This window comes from Rhodnius prolixus, unplaced genomic scaffold, assembly GCF_049639745.1.
Source record: "Rhodnius prolixus isolate KJV_2025 unplaced genomic scaffold, Rpr scaffold_2, whole genome shotgun sequence".
NCBI classification, from domain to species: domain Eukaryota; kingdom Metazoa; phylum Arthropoda; class Insecta; order Hemiptera; family Reduviidae; genus Rhodnius; species Rhodnius prolixus.
Genome location: NW_027411592.1, coordinates 12162190 through 12178010, shown reverse-complemented (window position 1 = coordinate 12178010; position 15821 = coordinate 12162190). Strand labels below are relative to the sequence as shown.

Genomic DNA, 15821 nt, shown 5'->3' with positions numbered 1-15821 from the left:
TTAAGTTACATCATTTATACTTGCTTTTTTTTGTTCTGGCTAAAAAAATTTATTTCACTGGTTACAGATTATTTTCAATGTTTTGGGCCTAATATTATCATTTTTCTATAATTGCAACATTAATAGTAAAGAATAATTATTTTCCTTTTGTTGTTAAAAAGTCTTTAAGTGGGTGCAAATTATAAAGCAATGTTCTCCGGAAATGTGGAGAAATGACCAACTATATTAAAATAATTCATTTCGAAAAGCAAAACAAAAATAATAATAAACTATTTAGTTCGGTAAATACTGTTACGTTCAATTTCTATTCAGAGAATCAAATTGAAAAGTAGAAAATGAGAACATTCGATTCTAGTTTTAAATTTAAAAACTTTAACAAATTATTTATTATTGTTAATCACATACAATTATTATTATTGTTCTATTACGTTTGGGATGAATGCATGGCGAAATTCACAACAGCTTTTACCAATGCTTTTTTTCTCCATTTTACGTTCTCAATTAAATAAATAAATAAAAACTGGAATCGCAGCATTAGAGATCAGTTGATTGAGTAATGTTAAAGCTCAAGCGCCTTGGCATAATAAATTGATATATAACAAAAAAAGCCTCTGTTTCCGTTAACACTTATATATTACCTTGCAAAGATTGATAGTTTTTCATTTTCTTTCAAAGTGAAAGTAATCTTTTTGCCTTCTCCACTTCCAGGTCTGTTACTGAGTTCAGCATACAGTTTTCCACTCATTGGCGCATCTAGGTTGTGCTTAATCAAAAAGTTATCGATAGATTTGAGCATGACTTCACTATCTAATGCCAAAGAGCCACTCTTTTTGCCAGTCCATTTAGCTTTCACCTCTGAGGCCCAGTGTCTTTCACCCTTTACGGAACAAAATAAATATATGTATCAAAATAAAAAAGATAAATAATAGGTTAGCAATCTCTCCTAATTGTATTCACTTATTATTGAAGGGAAGTTTAATGTTGATTGGACTAGTGCAATGACTTGAATATGTTAGTGAAAGAATGAAATTACTTTTTATTAGTAATTTTATTTTTATTACAAAAAAAAAGTTCTGAGGGCTTTTATTAATAAATTGAATATTTTTGTAATTATTCCGTGATAATTTTTTTTAATCTGCACAATATATGTTAAAAGAAATGAATAAAGAAAAGTACAGTCACTGGGAAATCTGAAGATTTAATTTAATTTGCCATAAGATAATGGAACTAACTCTTTTATCCACTTTCCACATGAACTTAGTTTTTCCATCAGGATGGTCGACTACGATATCTAGTAATGGATGATTTGGTTCAAGTTCAACTTTACTTAAAACAGCTAATTTTTTATCTTTATTTGTAATTACCAATTCTGAATGTACGCCTTTACCATTCTTTACAACCTAAAAAAAAATATATATATATATTTAAAAAAAGATTTATTTAGTCTGAAAATTCTCATATACTGCAGGGAAATTGGCCGGAGTTACGTACCGTTCTCTTAGACAGTAGATAATTCATGAATAAGAAGTAGTTAATTCGTACGCAATACTTCATTTCAATACTGAAGTACTACTAGTAATTAGTGTAATAAAATAATAAAATAAAATAAAAATATTTACTTTGTTTTTCAACTGTACATCAACTTTTCCATGTTCAGGCGAGTTACCAACTAAGTGGAAAGTGTAAACATTTTCATTGTTTCTTTCAGTTTTGGCGCTTAAATCTGCAGTTTTACCCTCCCAAGACAGAACAGCATTACCATCAGCTTTATTTGTATTTTGATCTCTATAGAATAAAATAAAAAAAGAGTATAATATTTGTTGGAAAGTTTAAGATTTTTCAGATGGCAACTTGTCAAGGAAGCAAAATCGGACGATTTTTTTTAATGACATCAACTAACATTTACTGAGGCGGCTCGAAAAATAAATGCTATTTTGAGGAAAGAACTATGCAAGGTTATTTCCAAACATTTCTGTTTTCAGATTTTCACCTCAATAGTCTACATACCTACTACTCGTGTCCATCATAGAAGGACTTGAAAACCTATCGTAGAAGGAGACCCAACTCAAACGGTTCTGGGGATCGTAGAGCTACTGGATTTTAATCACACTGCTGTTTTAGATAATTTAAAGTGCACTTAAAAAAACCTAAAAGAGTACCTCAAGGATACATCATGATTTAAATGATCGAAAAGTCCCCAAAATTCTTTTACAATCCAAACCTTTTTTTAATTTTGCGGCGATCAGCGACAGGAGTTTTTTCTATACCTTTTTCAAAACCGGCAAAATCATTACTGAAAGATGATACTGTCAAGATCAACGAAACGTATCAGAAATTACGCCACGACATTGGTCAACAGAAGGATGCCAATTCTTTACTTACTTCTCACCTATGATTATCACGTATTGAAGCAACTAAAACTTTCCAATTGGAGACCCCTACCCCTGAAGGCGAAGTAAAAACGTCGAGTTCCTTGAATCCAGAGAACCCAATTTTGACAGTGATGGGAAATCTACTTAATTCTGTTCACAAAGATGAATAAGTAGATTAAATTATTATTATTTAATCTCCGGATAAAATGTTCCCACCCTCTTTTCCACTACAGTCTAAATGAACATCTGATCCAGCATTCAAGCTCAAGTGGTAATTTAAATAGTGTTTATAATTTAAAATAAATGATGTTTGTTATAATTAAATTGAAGTAGTACTAGTTAGGTATACAGGGTGACCAGAGTTATATGCTCCACCCACTTTTTTTTTAAACGGCGGGGAATTTCGAAATACATGGGTTTAAAAAAATGGGTCAATCACTAAAAATAAACTAGACTAAAAATGATTAGATACGTGTTTTTTATTTTTTCGAAATTTCCCGCCGTTAAAAAAAAAAGTGGGTGGAGCATATAACTCTGGCCACTCTGTATATAAAGTGTATTTAAAGTACATTGCGCATTAAATTGTAAACGAGCTGTGGATTACATTTTAAACTACAATAACAAAATATATTTTAGGTCAACCAATTTTCCAGAACCACAAATAAAGAATGAATAAATATTTTCATATAAATTTTTTGTATAATGTAATGAAAAGGAGGTCACTAACTCAAACCAATGTGCCGCTCCGGAAAGCTTCCTTTTTGATAATTCGTTGGTTTCCCATTCGGCTACATAATTTAAACCATTTGGTTCGCAATTTGCTTCTCCACTAACTTTAATGAAGTTCTCATTATTCCAATGTAGTTCATTGCTGGCTTTCACCTTAAATTAACAATAAAACGTAATAATATAATAATATATTTAAGTGACAACAAAAATGAGTTATTGGAGATTCATAGTTACCTTATATTTATTGTCATCATTGAACAGATCTACGAAATTGGAAGTTACCCATTTCACTGAAGTAACTGGTGAATCTTGAGGGAGTTTAGCAGTTAAATCTCCGGATAAAATGTTCCCACCTACTTTTCCGTTGCTCTCTAAATGAACATCTGATCCAGCATTAAAACTCAAGTGGTAATTTAAAGGTGGTAATTTAGTAAGATCTTTCGAATCATCAAATAATTCAGTAGGAACTTCAGAATCTAATTTAAATGTGACTGGTCTATCCACCAGATTTCCAGTTACAGCAAACTATAAATAAAATACAAATAATTTAGTTTTTTTAAGTTATAGACCTAATGTTTTTTGATAAAAGAAAAATTGGGGTTATAAACTAATTTATGAGAAAATAAACAAATTACGTCAATTTTAAAAAATTACATAAGAATATAAAAATAAAAATACTTTTGGTAATTTCAGGTGAAAATCGTAAAAAATATAATGAGATAGAAAATTAAATAATTTTAATTTAAAAAAATAAAAAAAGGGATTAGCTCAGTGGTTTTAGGACCGTATTACTACGCAGAGATTTCTCTTCCTTGAACCTCTTACAGCTCATTTTCGCGTGTCGGTCAGAGTTGCTTGTATCGAGTACCACAGTCTGGCGGCTGGCAGAAGAAAGAATGTACTGAAAAACGACTCCATGCACATAACGCGTTTTAAATAAAAATAAAATTTACCTCGCCTTTCACTAGCCATTTATCTTCTCCTTTAGGCGCCTTTTTCAGGACCAAGTGAGAGTTAAGCTCCTTTTTCTCAGGTGTAACCACATATAAGGTGAACTGACCGTCAAAATTCAACCTTTCAACGTCCACATTTTTAGTAATGCCTTTTACAGATACTTTTAAAGGTTCTTTTCCACTTTTCTGTAGTGTTAATTCCACCTCACCTTCCCCAATTGCGTCATGAATGTTAGTGAAATCATAATAGTCACTGCTCTTAAAAACTACTCGATCTCCATTGGGAAGAACAAACTTAAAATAAATACATAATAAATATTATTAATATTTAATGCACAAGTATAAATGTTTACAATATGTTTATGCAGAATAAAAAAAAATAAGTAGAATATTTGCATTGCATTACATATTTACATACATATGTTATCATTTGAATAAATATAAATAATCTTTAATTTTCAAATATTAAGATTCGGTATAATATCAATAATTTTTTTTAAATAATTTATAATTGCTGACGTTTCGTTAACACAACTTAAAAACAAACGTTAAGCAAATATTTTTTGTGGATACCTTACAGAACAGTTGGGAAACAATAAATCATCTCTTATAAAATCACAAAGAGAAGAATTAAAAAAAAAAAATTTTTTTTTTAAGTTACATTTAAAATCATAAGAGATAGAAAAGCGTGAAAAAATACTTTAATTTGGAAATCTTTTTGGATTTGAGTTAAAAAAACTTTAAATCAGTTTGACGCCCGATATCTCTTACTAATAAAAGTAACGTGTCACTGTAAAAACTTAACCATCTACAAAAAAAAAAACAAAAAAAAAACTAACTGACCTCCAGTTCACCTTCTAATTTACTTTTTTCCTCATTTCCGCTATGACCACCTTGTAGATTCAGCACAGTCTTTTTGCCGGCAAATACTAATACATTCCTAAATTTTAAAAATATTATATTTACAAATTAACAAATTTTGAAACTTTTCTGTTTGATTTATACAGAATTTTTCAGTGAAAAATATTATAATCATTCAATGAAACTTTTGCATCCAGCGATATAAATGTTTGATTTTCTCATTCCCTCTCTTTACATAAATATTTCTTCAAAATTTAGCGCATTTTTCCACATAATTTAAATTTAAGTCCTAAACTTGTAATTCGATTGCTAGTTGTCAATTCTTAGATAATTTACAAAAGAAAAACAATATTAATTGAGAAATTAAAAAAAAAACTAAAAACCTAGAAGAAACTATTTCGTTATTACATGACAAACCTATGCTTCTACACTTTATGAACAGAGAAGTAGATTGCGAAAATAAAGTTTCCATTATGGTATTACCGGTACGAATCCCAGTTGGTGAAATTGAGTGAGCTAATTAACTGAAATCCTTAAAATTTTACTTACGCGGAAGCGACAGAGTTATCTTGAACAACGGTATCAGTTTGGAACTGTAGAGTTTTCTCAGGATTACCAGCCTCCCAACATAACTCAGCAGATCCACTGTACTTTGAATTTGAGACTACAAAATTTGCCTTGCCATCCAGCTGTTATCAAAGAATGGTATTAGTGCATTAGCAATAATATACTCTTGGCATCCTTGTTTATTTAACGAAGTAATTGATCGAATTACAAAATTAAAAACACTTACTTGTTTCTGCACTTTTGGTAATTCAATCTTACTCTTAGACTTAAAATTGGTTCCATCAAAAAGGAAATCTCCTTGAGCGAATACATAATCAGGCACTTTTACTTTAAACGCTCCTGATGGTTTATCACCTGGTTTTACACTGAAATCTGATTGCAAATATTGTTTGCTTCCAGCAACTGCATTAAGATGACCTTTAGTTTCTACATTATTGTGTTTCAAACCAGCTTTCAGCCTATATTTTTTAGAATTATAATGAATAATTTATATATCTAAATAATACAAAGCATTAACTATTTATAAAAACTAACTTGACATTTTTAGGATCGGCAGGTAATAAAAGATCTACATCTGCTGAATAGTCTAAATCATCTTTGTTATGCTTATGGGTTGCATGTACTCGAAGTTCATATTTGCCACCAGGTTTAACTTCCAAAACATTAATAAATTTTGATTGATGATTTTTCAATACCTTTCTAGATGAAGTCAGGGCAACACTATTTCCCATGAATTCCCACTGGAACAGTGTAAATAAAGAAGCCACATTTTTAATTGGTATTTTGAAAATAAATTTTATAATTTTATTTCTTAAGCGTCATTTTATTTCTTTTCTACTCCGATTTGATCTTTTAAAGCTAAAGAAAATTTAATTAAAACTAAATCTCATTTAAATGTATAAAAAGCTCCTAATAATTTTGAGTAAAATTCTTAGCGTCCTTTAGAAAAAATATGTACATATACTAAAATAAAAGAAATTGTCAATTAATAAATTTCTCAAAAGCAGGAAACTCACTCGAATTTCTGCATTGTAATCTCCTTCTTTTTTTGTATTTATTTCACCTTGCACCAGCAACTGGGCAGAATATTTGTCAAATTTCCCTCTCAATTCCGTTTTCAAACTTTTTTCTGTAACTCTGAAACCCACATGTCCATCCAGATTTACTAATGGGTACGTAACTGTAATAAGAAAAAAAAAAGCATTTGTAAAAGTAACTTGATAGAAACATAGCATTAGATTTCTAAACCATTAGGAAGTCCTAATGGATATATATTTTTACGACTCTTCTCGTTTGTAAAGTTTAGCGCATGTTTCGCACATATTGCTGACTTTGTTAATGCTGAGTTTGAGTGAGATTTGCAACCTCCACTCGTAACTTTTGGCGGCAGCAGTGGGGACTGATTAAAGGGTCTTACGAAAGTTTTACAAGACCTTATGAGACAAGTGTTGAAATCACGTATGAAAATGCAAATCACACTAAATGGAAAAGAGCGTGTTAATAGCAAACTAGAATGCTTACTCTGTATTTCTAAGATTACGCCCTTATTTTGCCCTATTAAATAAAATAGAGAAATAAATCTCTATATGAACATCGTCTCTTTTGAGGTAGAAGAGAATGAGGCCTAAATGCCAAATGAAATAGGCCTGAGGAAACGAGTAACAGAGGTCTGTAAGTTAATTGCGACCAGAAAGGGCCAAAAAGCCATCCCATGCACCAGAAGATACTCCCCGGGCGATATTACCTCGCTGAGGCAACCGGCCCCGAGGAGAGAAAGATGTTCCAACGGGATGTACAGGACCATACCTTATGATTAAAAAAAAAACTCTCGAAACGTCACGAACAAGATTAGGTTCACCTTATTCTGTCGTGACTGGTGATACATTAGAAAGAATGCGGCCAAACGCAGGATGCGCTCTTTCTCCTTCGCAAGGGGATTGTCTCCATCAGAGAAAGAAATAAAAATAATATAAATTCAAATGTAATTTTAAAAATATAGCAACAAACAAAAGAAAAGTGAAAAACACTAATCACTCAGGGACAAGATAAAATGAAGATTGTTGAGCCAGCTGCATCTTTATACCTAAACCTGACTCCGGAGTTTCAGCTTACTTGTGGCTTCCTGTTTTCAACGCAAGCCAAACCTCCCAAACATTCCATTATTGAAGGTATTTAAACAAATTAATGTCTTCGTTTGCATGTTGCCGTTTTTAAAAAATATCTTAATTAATTTAAATATTAAACTAATTTTTGCAAACAATAGGTCTCACTTTTCATTTACTTTTAATGAATATATGGCTTACCAGTATTTTCAGTTCCATAATGATTATCCTTTTTGTTCAAATCTAATTTGTTGTGAACAAACAACTTGTTAGTAGCACTGTTCGGATCTGTTCCATGTATCACGTTCAACTTGCTCTCATACTGAAAGGAATAAATTATTTGTAATAAATAAAGCCTGTCTTGACCGCCCAGTAATATACTCGTATAAAATTATGGAAGTAACAGTAAACAATAAATAAATGAAACATAAAAAATAACTTAGTTTTGCTAACAAAACATTTATTTTCCTTTAAAATATCTATATTAACAGTACTAACAAAACACAATCTAGATTAGAAGGCGAGCAAAAGGCGGCCCGCCGCATTAACTAGAACACAAGAACCCTTGATTCGTTTTAGGCCCAAACTTTAAACAAAATCTAGTCGAAAAAATTAGCTAGTATCCTTGTTCTGGAAGCTGAGCAGTGTAAAGCTCCGCTGAGCTCCTGGACATACAGGGAAAGTTGGACGTCCAAGATGGGATCATCGATACTGTTCTTTGATCCTCAAATAATTATGGCATAGTGTTAGGTAGAAGATGAATAGTTCAGTGAAGCAGTAGCCTGGAGACATGCACGTTGCGTCGAGGCTAAAAGGTTTATGAAAGGGATAGAGATGAACACTTCCTGAGTAGAATTGCGACTTTCGGTAGTTGTGCTGATTGGCAGGACTCAAGATAGGCAAGGCGATTGATGAGGGTGTTGAGAAATGTTGTACCACTATTTAGGGGTCACCAAAGAATCCGTTTTGCTAGTTTTAGTTTATGTGGGAGGAGTACACTCCCAAGGGAATTTTTGGCGGCGTTAAAGCTCAGAATAAGCTGCCATATTGCAGCAGATCGATCATAATGGCATATTTTGAAAGAAGAAAAGAAAATAGGAATTATATTTACTTTGCCGTTCACTGGATCATAGTAGTAGTCCCATTTTGCATTGAGGTTGAAATCTGGATATTGAGATGGCAATACCGTTAACTGATTGTAGCCGTTCTTATCTTTTCTCTTAAAATTTCCTTTAATTTTGACATGTTCTTTATCATAATGAGCAACCACGTCTAAGTCAAAACCATGTGGAGTAGTGGTTCCTGTACCATCAATTGAATATTTCGTTTTTGGAGTATTGAGAGCTAAACTTTCAAATTTCCATTTCTTCTCATTCTCAAGAGTTTCAACAACAACAGCGCCTACAAAATTAATTATTTCAGTATATTTATTTAAGCACAAATTTTCAAGGTTTCTCTATGATTGAAAGACTAGTGTTATATTGTATTACACAATACAATATAATTAAAAACTTATCTATATCCTGTTCTGTATACAGTTAAGATTCTAAGAAGACCATGCGTGTTGAGTAAAGGAATCACTTCGATTTTAGAAAAAATTGTAGTTGGATGTTCGAATTAGTATTAAAAATTAAAAACATAAAAGAAATAAATTGTAGTTTGGCTCGATAAAGTTCATTTGTTGTAATTAGATTCAAGTATTAGTTCAATACACATATGACCATAAATACGTCAGATATCTGACAAAACGCCATTGCTATAAATAAATGAATCAAGCAGATTTCAATTTTCACTTTTCAGCGGAAACATCCTTATCGAGCACAAAAAGAAGTATTTTCAATTAGGTGTTCGTGTGTGTCCATCTTTCACACTCTGTGAGATTGACAGTTTGGTATGTTTTAGTCAGTCAGTGGCTGAGCGCCATAACCCAATACAAAAAATCATCGCAAAAAGTTCAAATTTGGTGTTTTGCAAAGATCCCACTTGAAAAAATATCACTCAACCGGAAGTTATGATTTCTAAATAATTTTTTTTAATCTTGAAATTTTCTCATAAACGGATGACGATACTTTCCAAAGCATGTAACTATACTATCTTAATTTGGAAAAGTTTTTCCAAAAAATTTGATTAAGGGTAATTATGGGTAGATTTTCTTTTAACTGCCATTGCCAAGTAATGTATGGTTCTTCATTTACATACTTTTAAGGAGGTTAAATTTAATGATATAAATTTAATAAAATTTAATAATAATTCTGAGTTACAACAAATTGCTCAAATCAGTTATTTGATTTTTTTTTCCTTGGAAATGGCTCTGAGGGAAAATTATACCTTTTTAATTTCCCACTAAAAATTCAATTTAGGACAGTTCTGGATGAGATGTTTCTTTGTAAGGCGTCATATCATTTTGATAAATCTGAATAATGTTCAAGGGATTAAATATGATCCAATATTCCGAGACAGAAGTTACTTTATCAGTTAAAACATTGAGAATAATAGTAAGGGAAAGTGGTGTGCATATTCTTACCAAATTTTGATGTTATTGTTAAGAAAAGCTTTCGTAAATTTCTTATTTTCAAGATTTATGATTCAGTTTTAGCTAAGTAAGAAATTGAATTAATTTATAAAAACATTGTAGAACATATCCTTCCTTTCCAAACTATTAAATGAATGTTAATTGAAAAATTGGAGATTTAACAAACCTGTTAAAGTTATAACTTGCGCAGAATGCTTTGGCCCCCCACGCCTTCCAATTAGGGCAGATTTGGTTTGTTCTGGAGCTTTATACTCAAGTACTGGTTCAAATTTTACAACATTTCCCTGCTGTGATTTGACAGCTCCGGTTCTCAAATAGTATTCAACATCATCATGGATGAATTTTACATTAAATGATAATTCTTGTTTGTTTAAAATTAAAGCAGCTAAAAGACCAAAAAAATAAACAATAACGTTCACAACCATGCGATATAATCATTAAATTTGATAAAATTAAATTTTAAATACCTACCGTCAAACAATGCATTCGTCCAAGGAGATTTCAAATCCAATTTCAAGTAAGTTTTATCGGATAGAGAGCCTTCCACATTAAGGGCCACCTTGCGGGTCTTTCTTGAATTCGGGGTATCGAAAAGTAGTTCAAAGCTGCTTACACCTTAAGTCAAAGATGTAAATAAATTTTTACACATTTATACTTATAAAATATTAATATTCATATTTTTTTATACTTATGCGAAAGTTTTTTTATATATTTTTTAAATAGGGAAAAATTAAATACTTTTCGTTATAAAAAATGCTTGTATCAATCAAAATAGCATATATACCTTCTTTTTCGTCTGCGTACACTTTAAAATGATAATAAGTTAGTGAATCATCATCTTTGTCTACTTGTAAAGATAATTTTGATGGACCATACGACGGCAAAATTGACCTATGTCCTTCCCAAGGTACGTCTACTTTTCCGCAGACTGTTACTCCTAGTACTTCACTTAGTTGGTCAAAGCAGCCAACATACTTTTCTCTGAAATTAATTTTGAGTTTAAGCCTACTACATAATTCACAATGTTTGTAGAATTAGCTACCTGTTAATTAAAGGGTACATTATAAAACTAAGTTAAATAAAACTACTAGTTCAAAGAAAACTATTAAAAGCTCTTAACACAGAATGACAGGAATCTTAATTAAAAGTTTGAAAGTACCATGATCTATAGATATGACAAAGATTTAGTGATTCAGGAAAAATTTAAGATATCTAGAATCACAAATTTTAAATCATACAATGATTACCTTTTAACATCAAATACAACTGGTACAACATGTTCCGGACTATTCTTTTTCTTTATAACAGTAGCTACATCAGTACTGACTGATAAAACGTCTTGTTTCTTAACAGGCAAGCCAAATTTAACGTCAACTCCACGTCCATCAAGCACTCTAAATGTTAAATCGGAACCGGTAGAAGTATGCAAATTGATAGCAACTTTTACACCTTCTTCAAATGCCAGACCATCCACAACAAAATCACCCCTTACTTCAACTGCAGCACTGTAACAAGATTTGTAACATTATATTAAGCGTAAAATTAAAATAATATAAACTTAATGGGGAAGGGATTAGCTATGCGGTTAGCGAACTGGACTCCCACGCGGAGGATCCGGGTTCGAATCCAGCAGCTGACCCTTAGATTTTCTCTTCCTAGGATCTTCTTACTGCTCACTGTCCGGTGATGGACAGTATTGTCTTTAACGAGAGAACACTGTCCGGAGGCCGACAGTGCACTGAAAAAAGCTCCGGGCGCCAATAACCTTAGATGTTGACGCACCTTAAATCATTTAAATATATATACAGGGTGAACCAGTATTGTCCATAGGCCTACTGTGTGTAGTACATCTAAAGTGAAGTTCAATGACGTATTGGCCAACTTCATATTTTCCACTGTTCCTGAGTGACGCCACTTTTTTTTTCTAAAATCATTAATTTTTTCCAATAAAAATGTTATTACTCTGAAAGTTTCCGAATTCCATTCTGATGACACGGTTAGAAAGACAGATAAATTTCCTAAAAATTGATACCATTTCGAAGCATGTTATTCTCCAAACAGCCTCAATCTTCCTCCGGATGCTGGAAAAATAAAATAATCGAAATTTTTTCTCTTTTAGATGGACCAATAGTCAATTTTAAAGTAGGCTTCCTTAAAATAAGGCAATTTGTAACCTTTGACTTCTTTATTTTAAGGAAGCCTACTTTAAAATTGACTATTGGTCCACTTCACTGTTGAAAAAGAAAATACTGAATAAACCTTAACAACTTTTTTTCTTTTTTTTTAAAGTGCAATTTGTAACCTTTGAATTCCTTATTTTAAAAATTGACTACTGGTCCATCTAAGAGAGTTTTCAATGAATTAAACAATTTGATAAACTAACACTGTTGAGTGCTCGTGAACACGTTTTCTTGTAAAACAAACGTAATTTCTCATACGAAGATAAAAGGAATCCTGGAAAATGATATACCATCTGAAAGCCCATTAAACATGAAACTTCTATAAAAAGTGTCAGCACCTAGGTCTGATAATGATCACATAAGGGCCTACTGAGTTTTCTTAAAAATTTCGACTATTTTTATTTTTCCAGCATCCGGAGGAAGATTGAGGCGGTTTGGAGAATAAATTATGCTTCGAAATGGTACCAATTTTTAGGAAATTTATCTGTCTTTCTAACCGTGTCATCAGAATCGAATTCGGAATACAACTTTCTGAGTAATAACATTTTCATTGCAAAAAAGTAATGTTTTTAGGGAAAAAAATTAGTGTCGTCACTCAAGAACAGGGAAAAATATGAAGTTGACTCCACTTTAGACGTACTCGTACTACACACAGTAGGCCAATGGACATTACTTACTGATTCACCCTGTATCTAATATATATATATATATATATATATATAACTCATAACCTGGAATAAGAAAGAATACATGGAAATATTTAAAAATTGAAAAGTTAATAACCTTGGAAGCACTTGTAGTCGGACATCTGTATTTTTTGGATCTTTTACAAGAGCGGCGAAATCAAATTTACCATCCAATTTAAGTCTGAAGGCAGTTGAACCTAACGCTTTCAATTTTAGTGGTAGACCTAATCCTGTAGGATATATAATTTCTCCATCCAGGAAAGTGACATGTTTTCTATAATCAAACTGTGAAACAAATTTATTAATTAATAAAATCATTTAAAATGAAAAAAATACCATTTATTTTAGAAGATACATATGTATGTACATTAAAATACCCTGACATTAAGTCATTGCTTAAACTTAAGAGTTATTCATAAAATTGACTTATGTATGTATAACCATATATGTATGTATAGCTAGCCGGATAGAAGTCATAAATAAAAAACATTCATAGTGGTTTAATGGAATGTGTTCAATTTTTCTTTGCCAATTCAAAGGTAAAAATCTAAAATTATTGAGATTTAATTTATAATATTCACTATTTATTCATTGAAAAACTTATAAATTTGTTGTTTGTATTTCGTGCAAACACATAATAAACAAGACATTGTAATGATTAGCGTACAAGAAAATGATTATGTACTTACATTCAACTCTTTTGCAGATTTAAGGGAATCGTCTAGTCCTTCAAAAAGCTTATTCATTCCTTTTCCCAAATCCGGACTGTTTTCTTCACCATGATATTTCACCCAGAAAAGTTCATTCCCATATAGCTTCAGAGATACATCTACATCAACATCGTCGTCAGCTTCTCGATGCAGGTTAACCTACAAAATAAGTCAGTCACTAAGTTCAGAAGTTGTATTAAATGTTACAATTTACATTTTTGTATTGAAAGTTTACTTCTAGTTAAAAATTTACTATATAAAAAAGTTACCTTATTGGCTAAAGCATTCAGCTGATCGTGTGATACACTTCTTTTTGGCCTGAAGGATTTTTCATACCTCTCTGCCGCGTTTTCTAGCAACGAAGTTGCATATTCACTTCCTTCTTCATATACCTCGTGATATTTGTGTTTCCTCAATTTTCCTCTGGGTCCGAACACTCTTTCCAGTTCTTTTTCTAAATTCTCCGCTCTTATGTTCACCTATTTAATTAATATGTATGTTAATGAATGTGGACTAATTTCTCTTTTTTATTTTTAATATCTCTCCCTCAACGATTAAAGGAAGTAATGTTGAGGCCAATGGATTCCCGGGACGATGAAAACGTTAAGAGATGATGGAAAAATGGTTTCAAAGTCCAAAGAAGTGAACTCTTAAAGTTCTGAAAAGGAGACATACGGTTAATACTAAAGTCAAAACTCAACCGAAATTCCAGGGCTGTACAGAAAATACCAGGATTCGAAATCAGAAAGTGGATCGGCTGATATAAAATCAGGGGCTTCAGTTAAATAGAGGACAAAAATACGTCACATCCACACAATGCAAATTATGGGATCCTTTTGAAAGGGGAGATTTAGCCAAAGAGAGCTAACGAGTAATAATTTATTAAAGTACAATACTTTGTTAAGAAATATAATTATAATGCATTTGAACATCAGATCTAGGCTCCTCCATGCCTTCCTGAGCAAGGTGTGGGAGTAAAGGTCAGAAGATTAGCGTGCTGACTCAGATCGAGTGGTCGCAGCGAGAGGGAAGAATATAATGATTTAGAGGCGCTAATGACCTCAGCAGTCGATATGTCGTGAAAAATAATAATATAATACATTTGGTAAAATTTTGAAAACAAGAGTATATTTAATAGTTATCTATTTGTTAATCAAACGAACAACTGTACCCTTTTAAATGTATTATTATAGAATTTTGTATTTTGTTTATATTAACTATTCAAATTTACTGAATAATAAAAAAACAATGCTTTCTCTTTAGATTTTTCCTGTTTTTAGATGCTTCTGTCCAATGATGGACAGTGTTGACAGAACTCTGTCCGAAAAACAGAAAATTAAATAAATGAACTTACTTCAAACCAATTTAATGCGTGGCCAAAAAAGTTAGTAGTTAAATTCAATGATACTGATCGTGGAACGTATGATTCTTGAGAATATATCACATTTGATTCTGCAAACGCTCCTAAATTTATAAAATCCAAATTGTAACTGTTTTCAAAGTTCTGAGAATATTTTCTAAAGTCAACTGGGTACTTTTGTGTGTTTACAATTGCTCCCAAGTGATGTTTAGCATGATCTTTTCCCGGATAAGTTGAAGCTCTTAAATTTCTTAGATGTGATGTGACAAAACTTCCAACTGAAAATTTTTTAGCATTAGAACAATTAAATAACAGAATTTTGATTAAAATCTAGTGATTTATTTTAAAGATATATTTAAATTATATATTACTTCAGTAATTCTGTTGCTATTATGCATAAATTTTTGGGGTAATGTAATATATATTTTAAAAAATAAATAAATAATTATTTTTTAATTGTCTCCTTCCACAATAGATATAATTAAAATACCTTGATAACTTTTTTCATTTTCTAAAACAGTTTTGACCAATGCGGCTACTTTTCCACACGGACATTCTGCTAAGACTAGGTAGGCCTTTATTCTAACTTCAGAATCTTCTAATGGATTTTTAAAAACTTCGCCCGCCACTGTTTTAAACTGAAATTAAGAAGAGCACAATCCGTTTATAATCTATTTAAATTATAAATAAATCTTTGAAAAAATGAAGGTTTCAGGGGTATAATTTTTCAAAGAACACTGATTTCACTTTCGCTTATTGAAGTGCATC

General features: G+C 31.4%; 1 protein-coding gene across 1 annotated transcript in view; it reads right to left on the bottom strand.

Moving 5' to 3' along the window:
- Positions 1-15821, bottom strand: part of apolpp (retinoid- and fatty-acid binding glycoprotein apolipophorin) — a 47351-nt gene that overhangs the window by 21194 nt on the left and 10336 nt on the right. Inside the window, exons 11-32 of the mRNA XM_074117820.1 lie at positions 15544-15691; positions 15048-15331; positions 13963-14172; positions 13673-13852; positions 13081-13268; positions 11365-11622; positions 10902-11098; positions 10589-10732; positions 10284-10502; positions 8696-8985; positions 7786-7906; positions 6499-6662; positions 6017-6222; positions 5709-5940; positions 5465-5604; positions 4898-4994; positions 4055-4348; positions 3336-3626; positions 3100-3254; positions 1620-1785; positions 1233-1400; positions 639-877 (exon numbers count right to left, since the gene is read on the bottom strand). Coding sequence (XP_073973921.1) covers positions 639-877; positions 1233-1400; positions 1620-1785; positions 3100-3254; positions 3336-3626; positions 4055-4348; positions 4898-4994; positions 5465-5604; positions 5709-5940; positions 6017-6222; positions 6499-6662; positions 7786-7906; positions 8696-8985; positions 10284-10502; positions 10589-10732; positions 10902-11098; positions 11365-11622; positions 13081-13268; positions 13673-13852; positions 13963-14172; positions 15048-15331; positions 15544-15691 — 4391 coding nt within the window. The remainder of the gene's footprint in view (positions 1-638; positions 878-1232; positions 1401-1619; positions 1786-3099; positions 3255-3335; positions 3627-4054; positions 4349-4897; positions 4995-5464; positions 5605-5708; positions 5941-6016; positions 6223-6498; positions 6663-7785; positions 7907-8695; positions 8986-10283; positions 10503-10588; positions 10733-10901; positions 11099-11364; positions 11623-13080; positions 13269-13672; positions 13853-13962; positions 14173-15047; positions 15332-15543; positions 15692-15821) is intronic.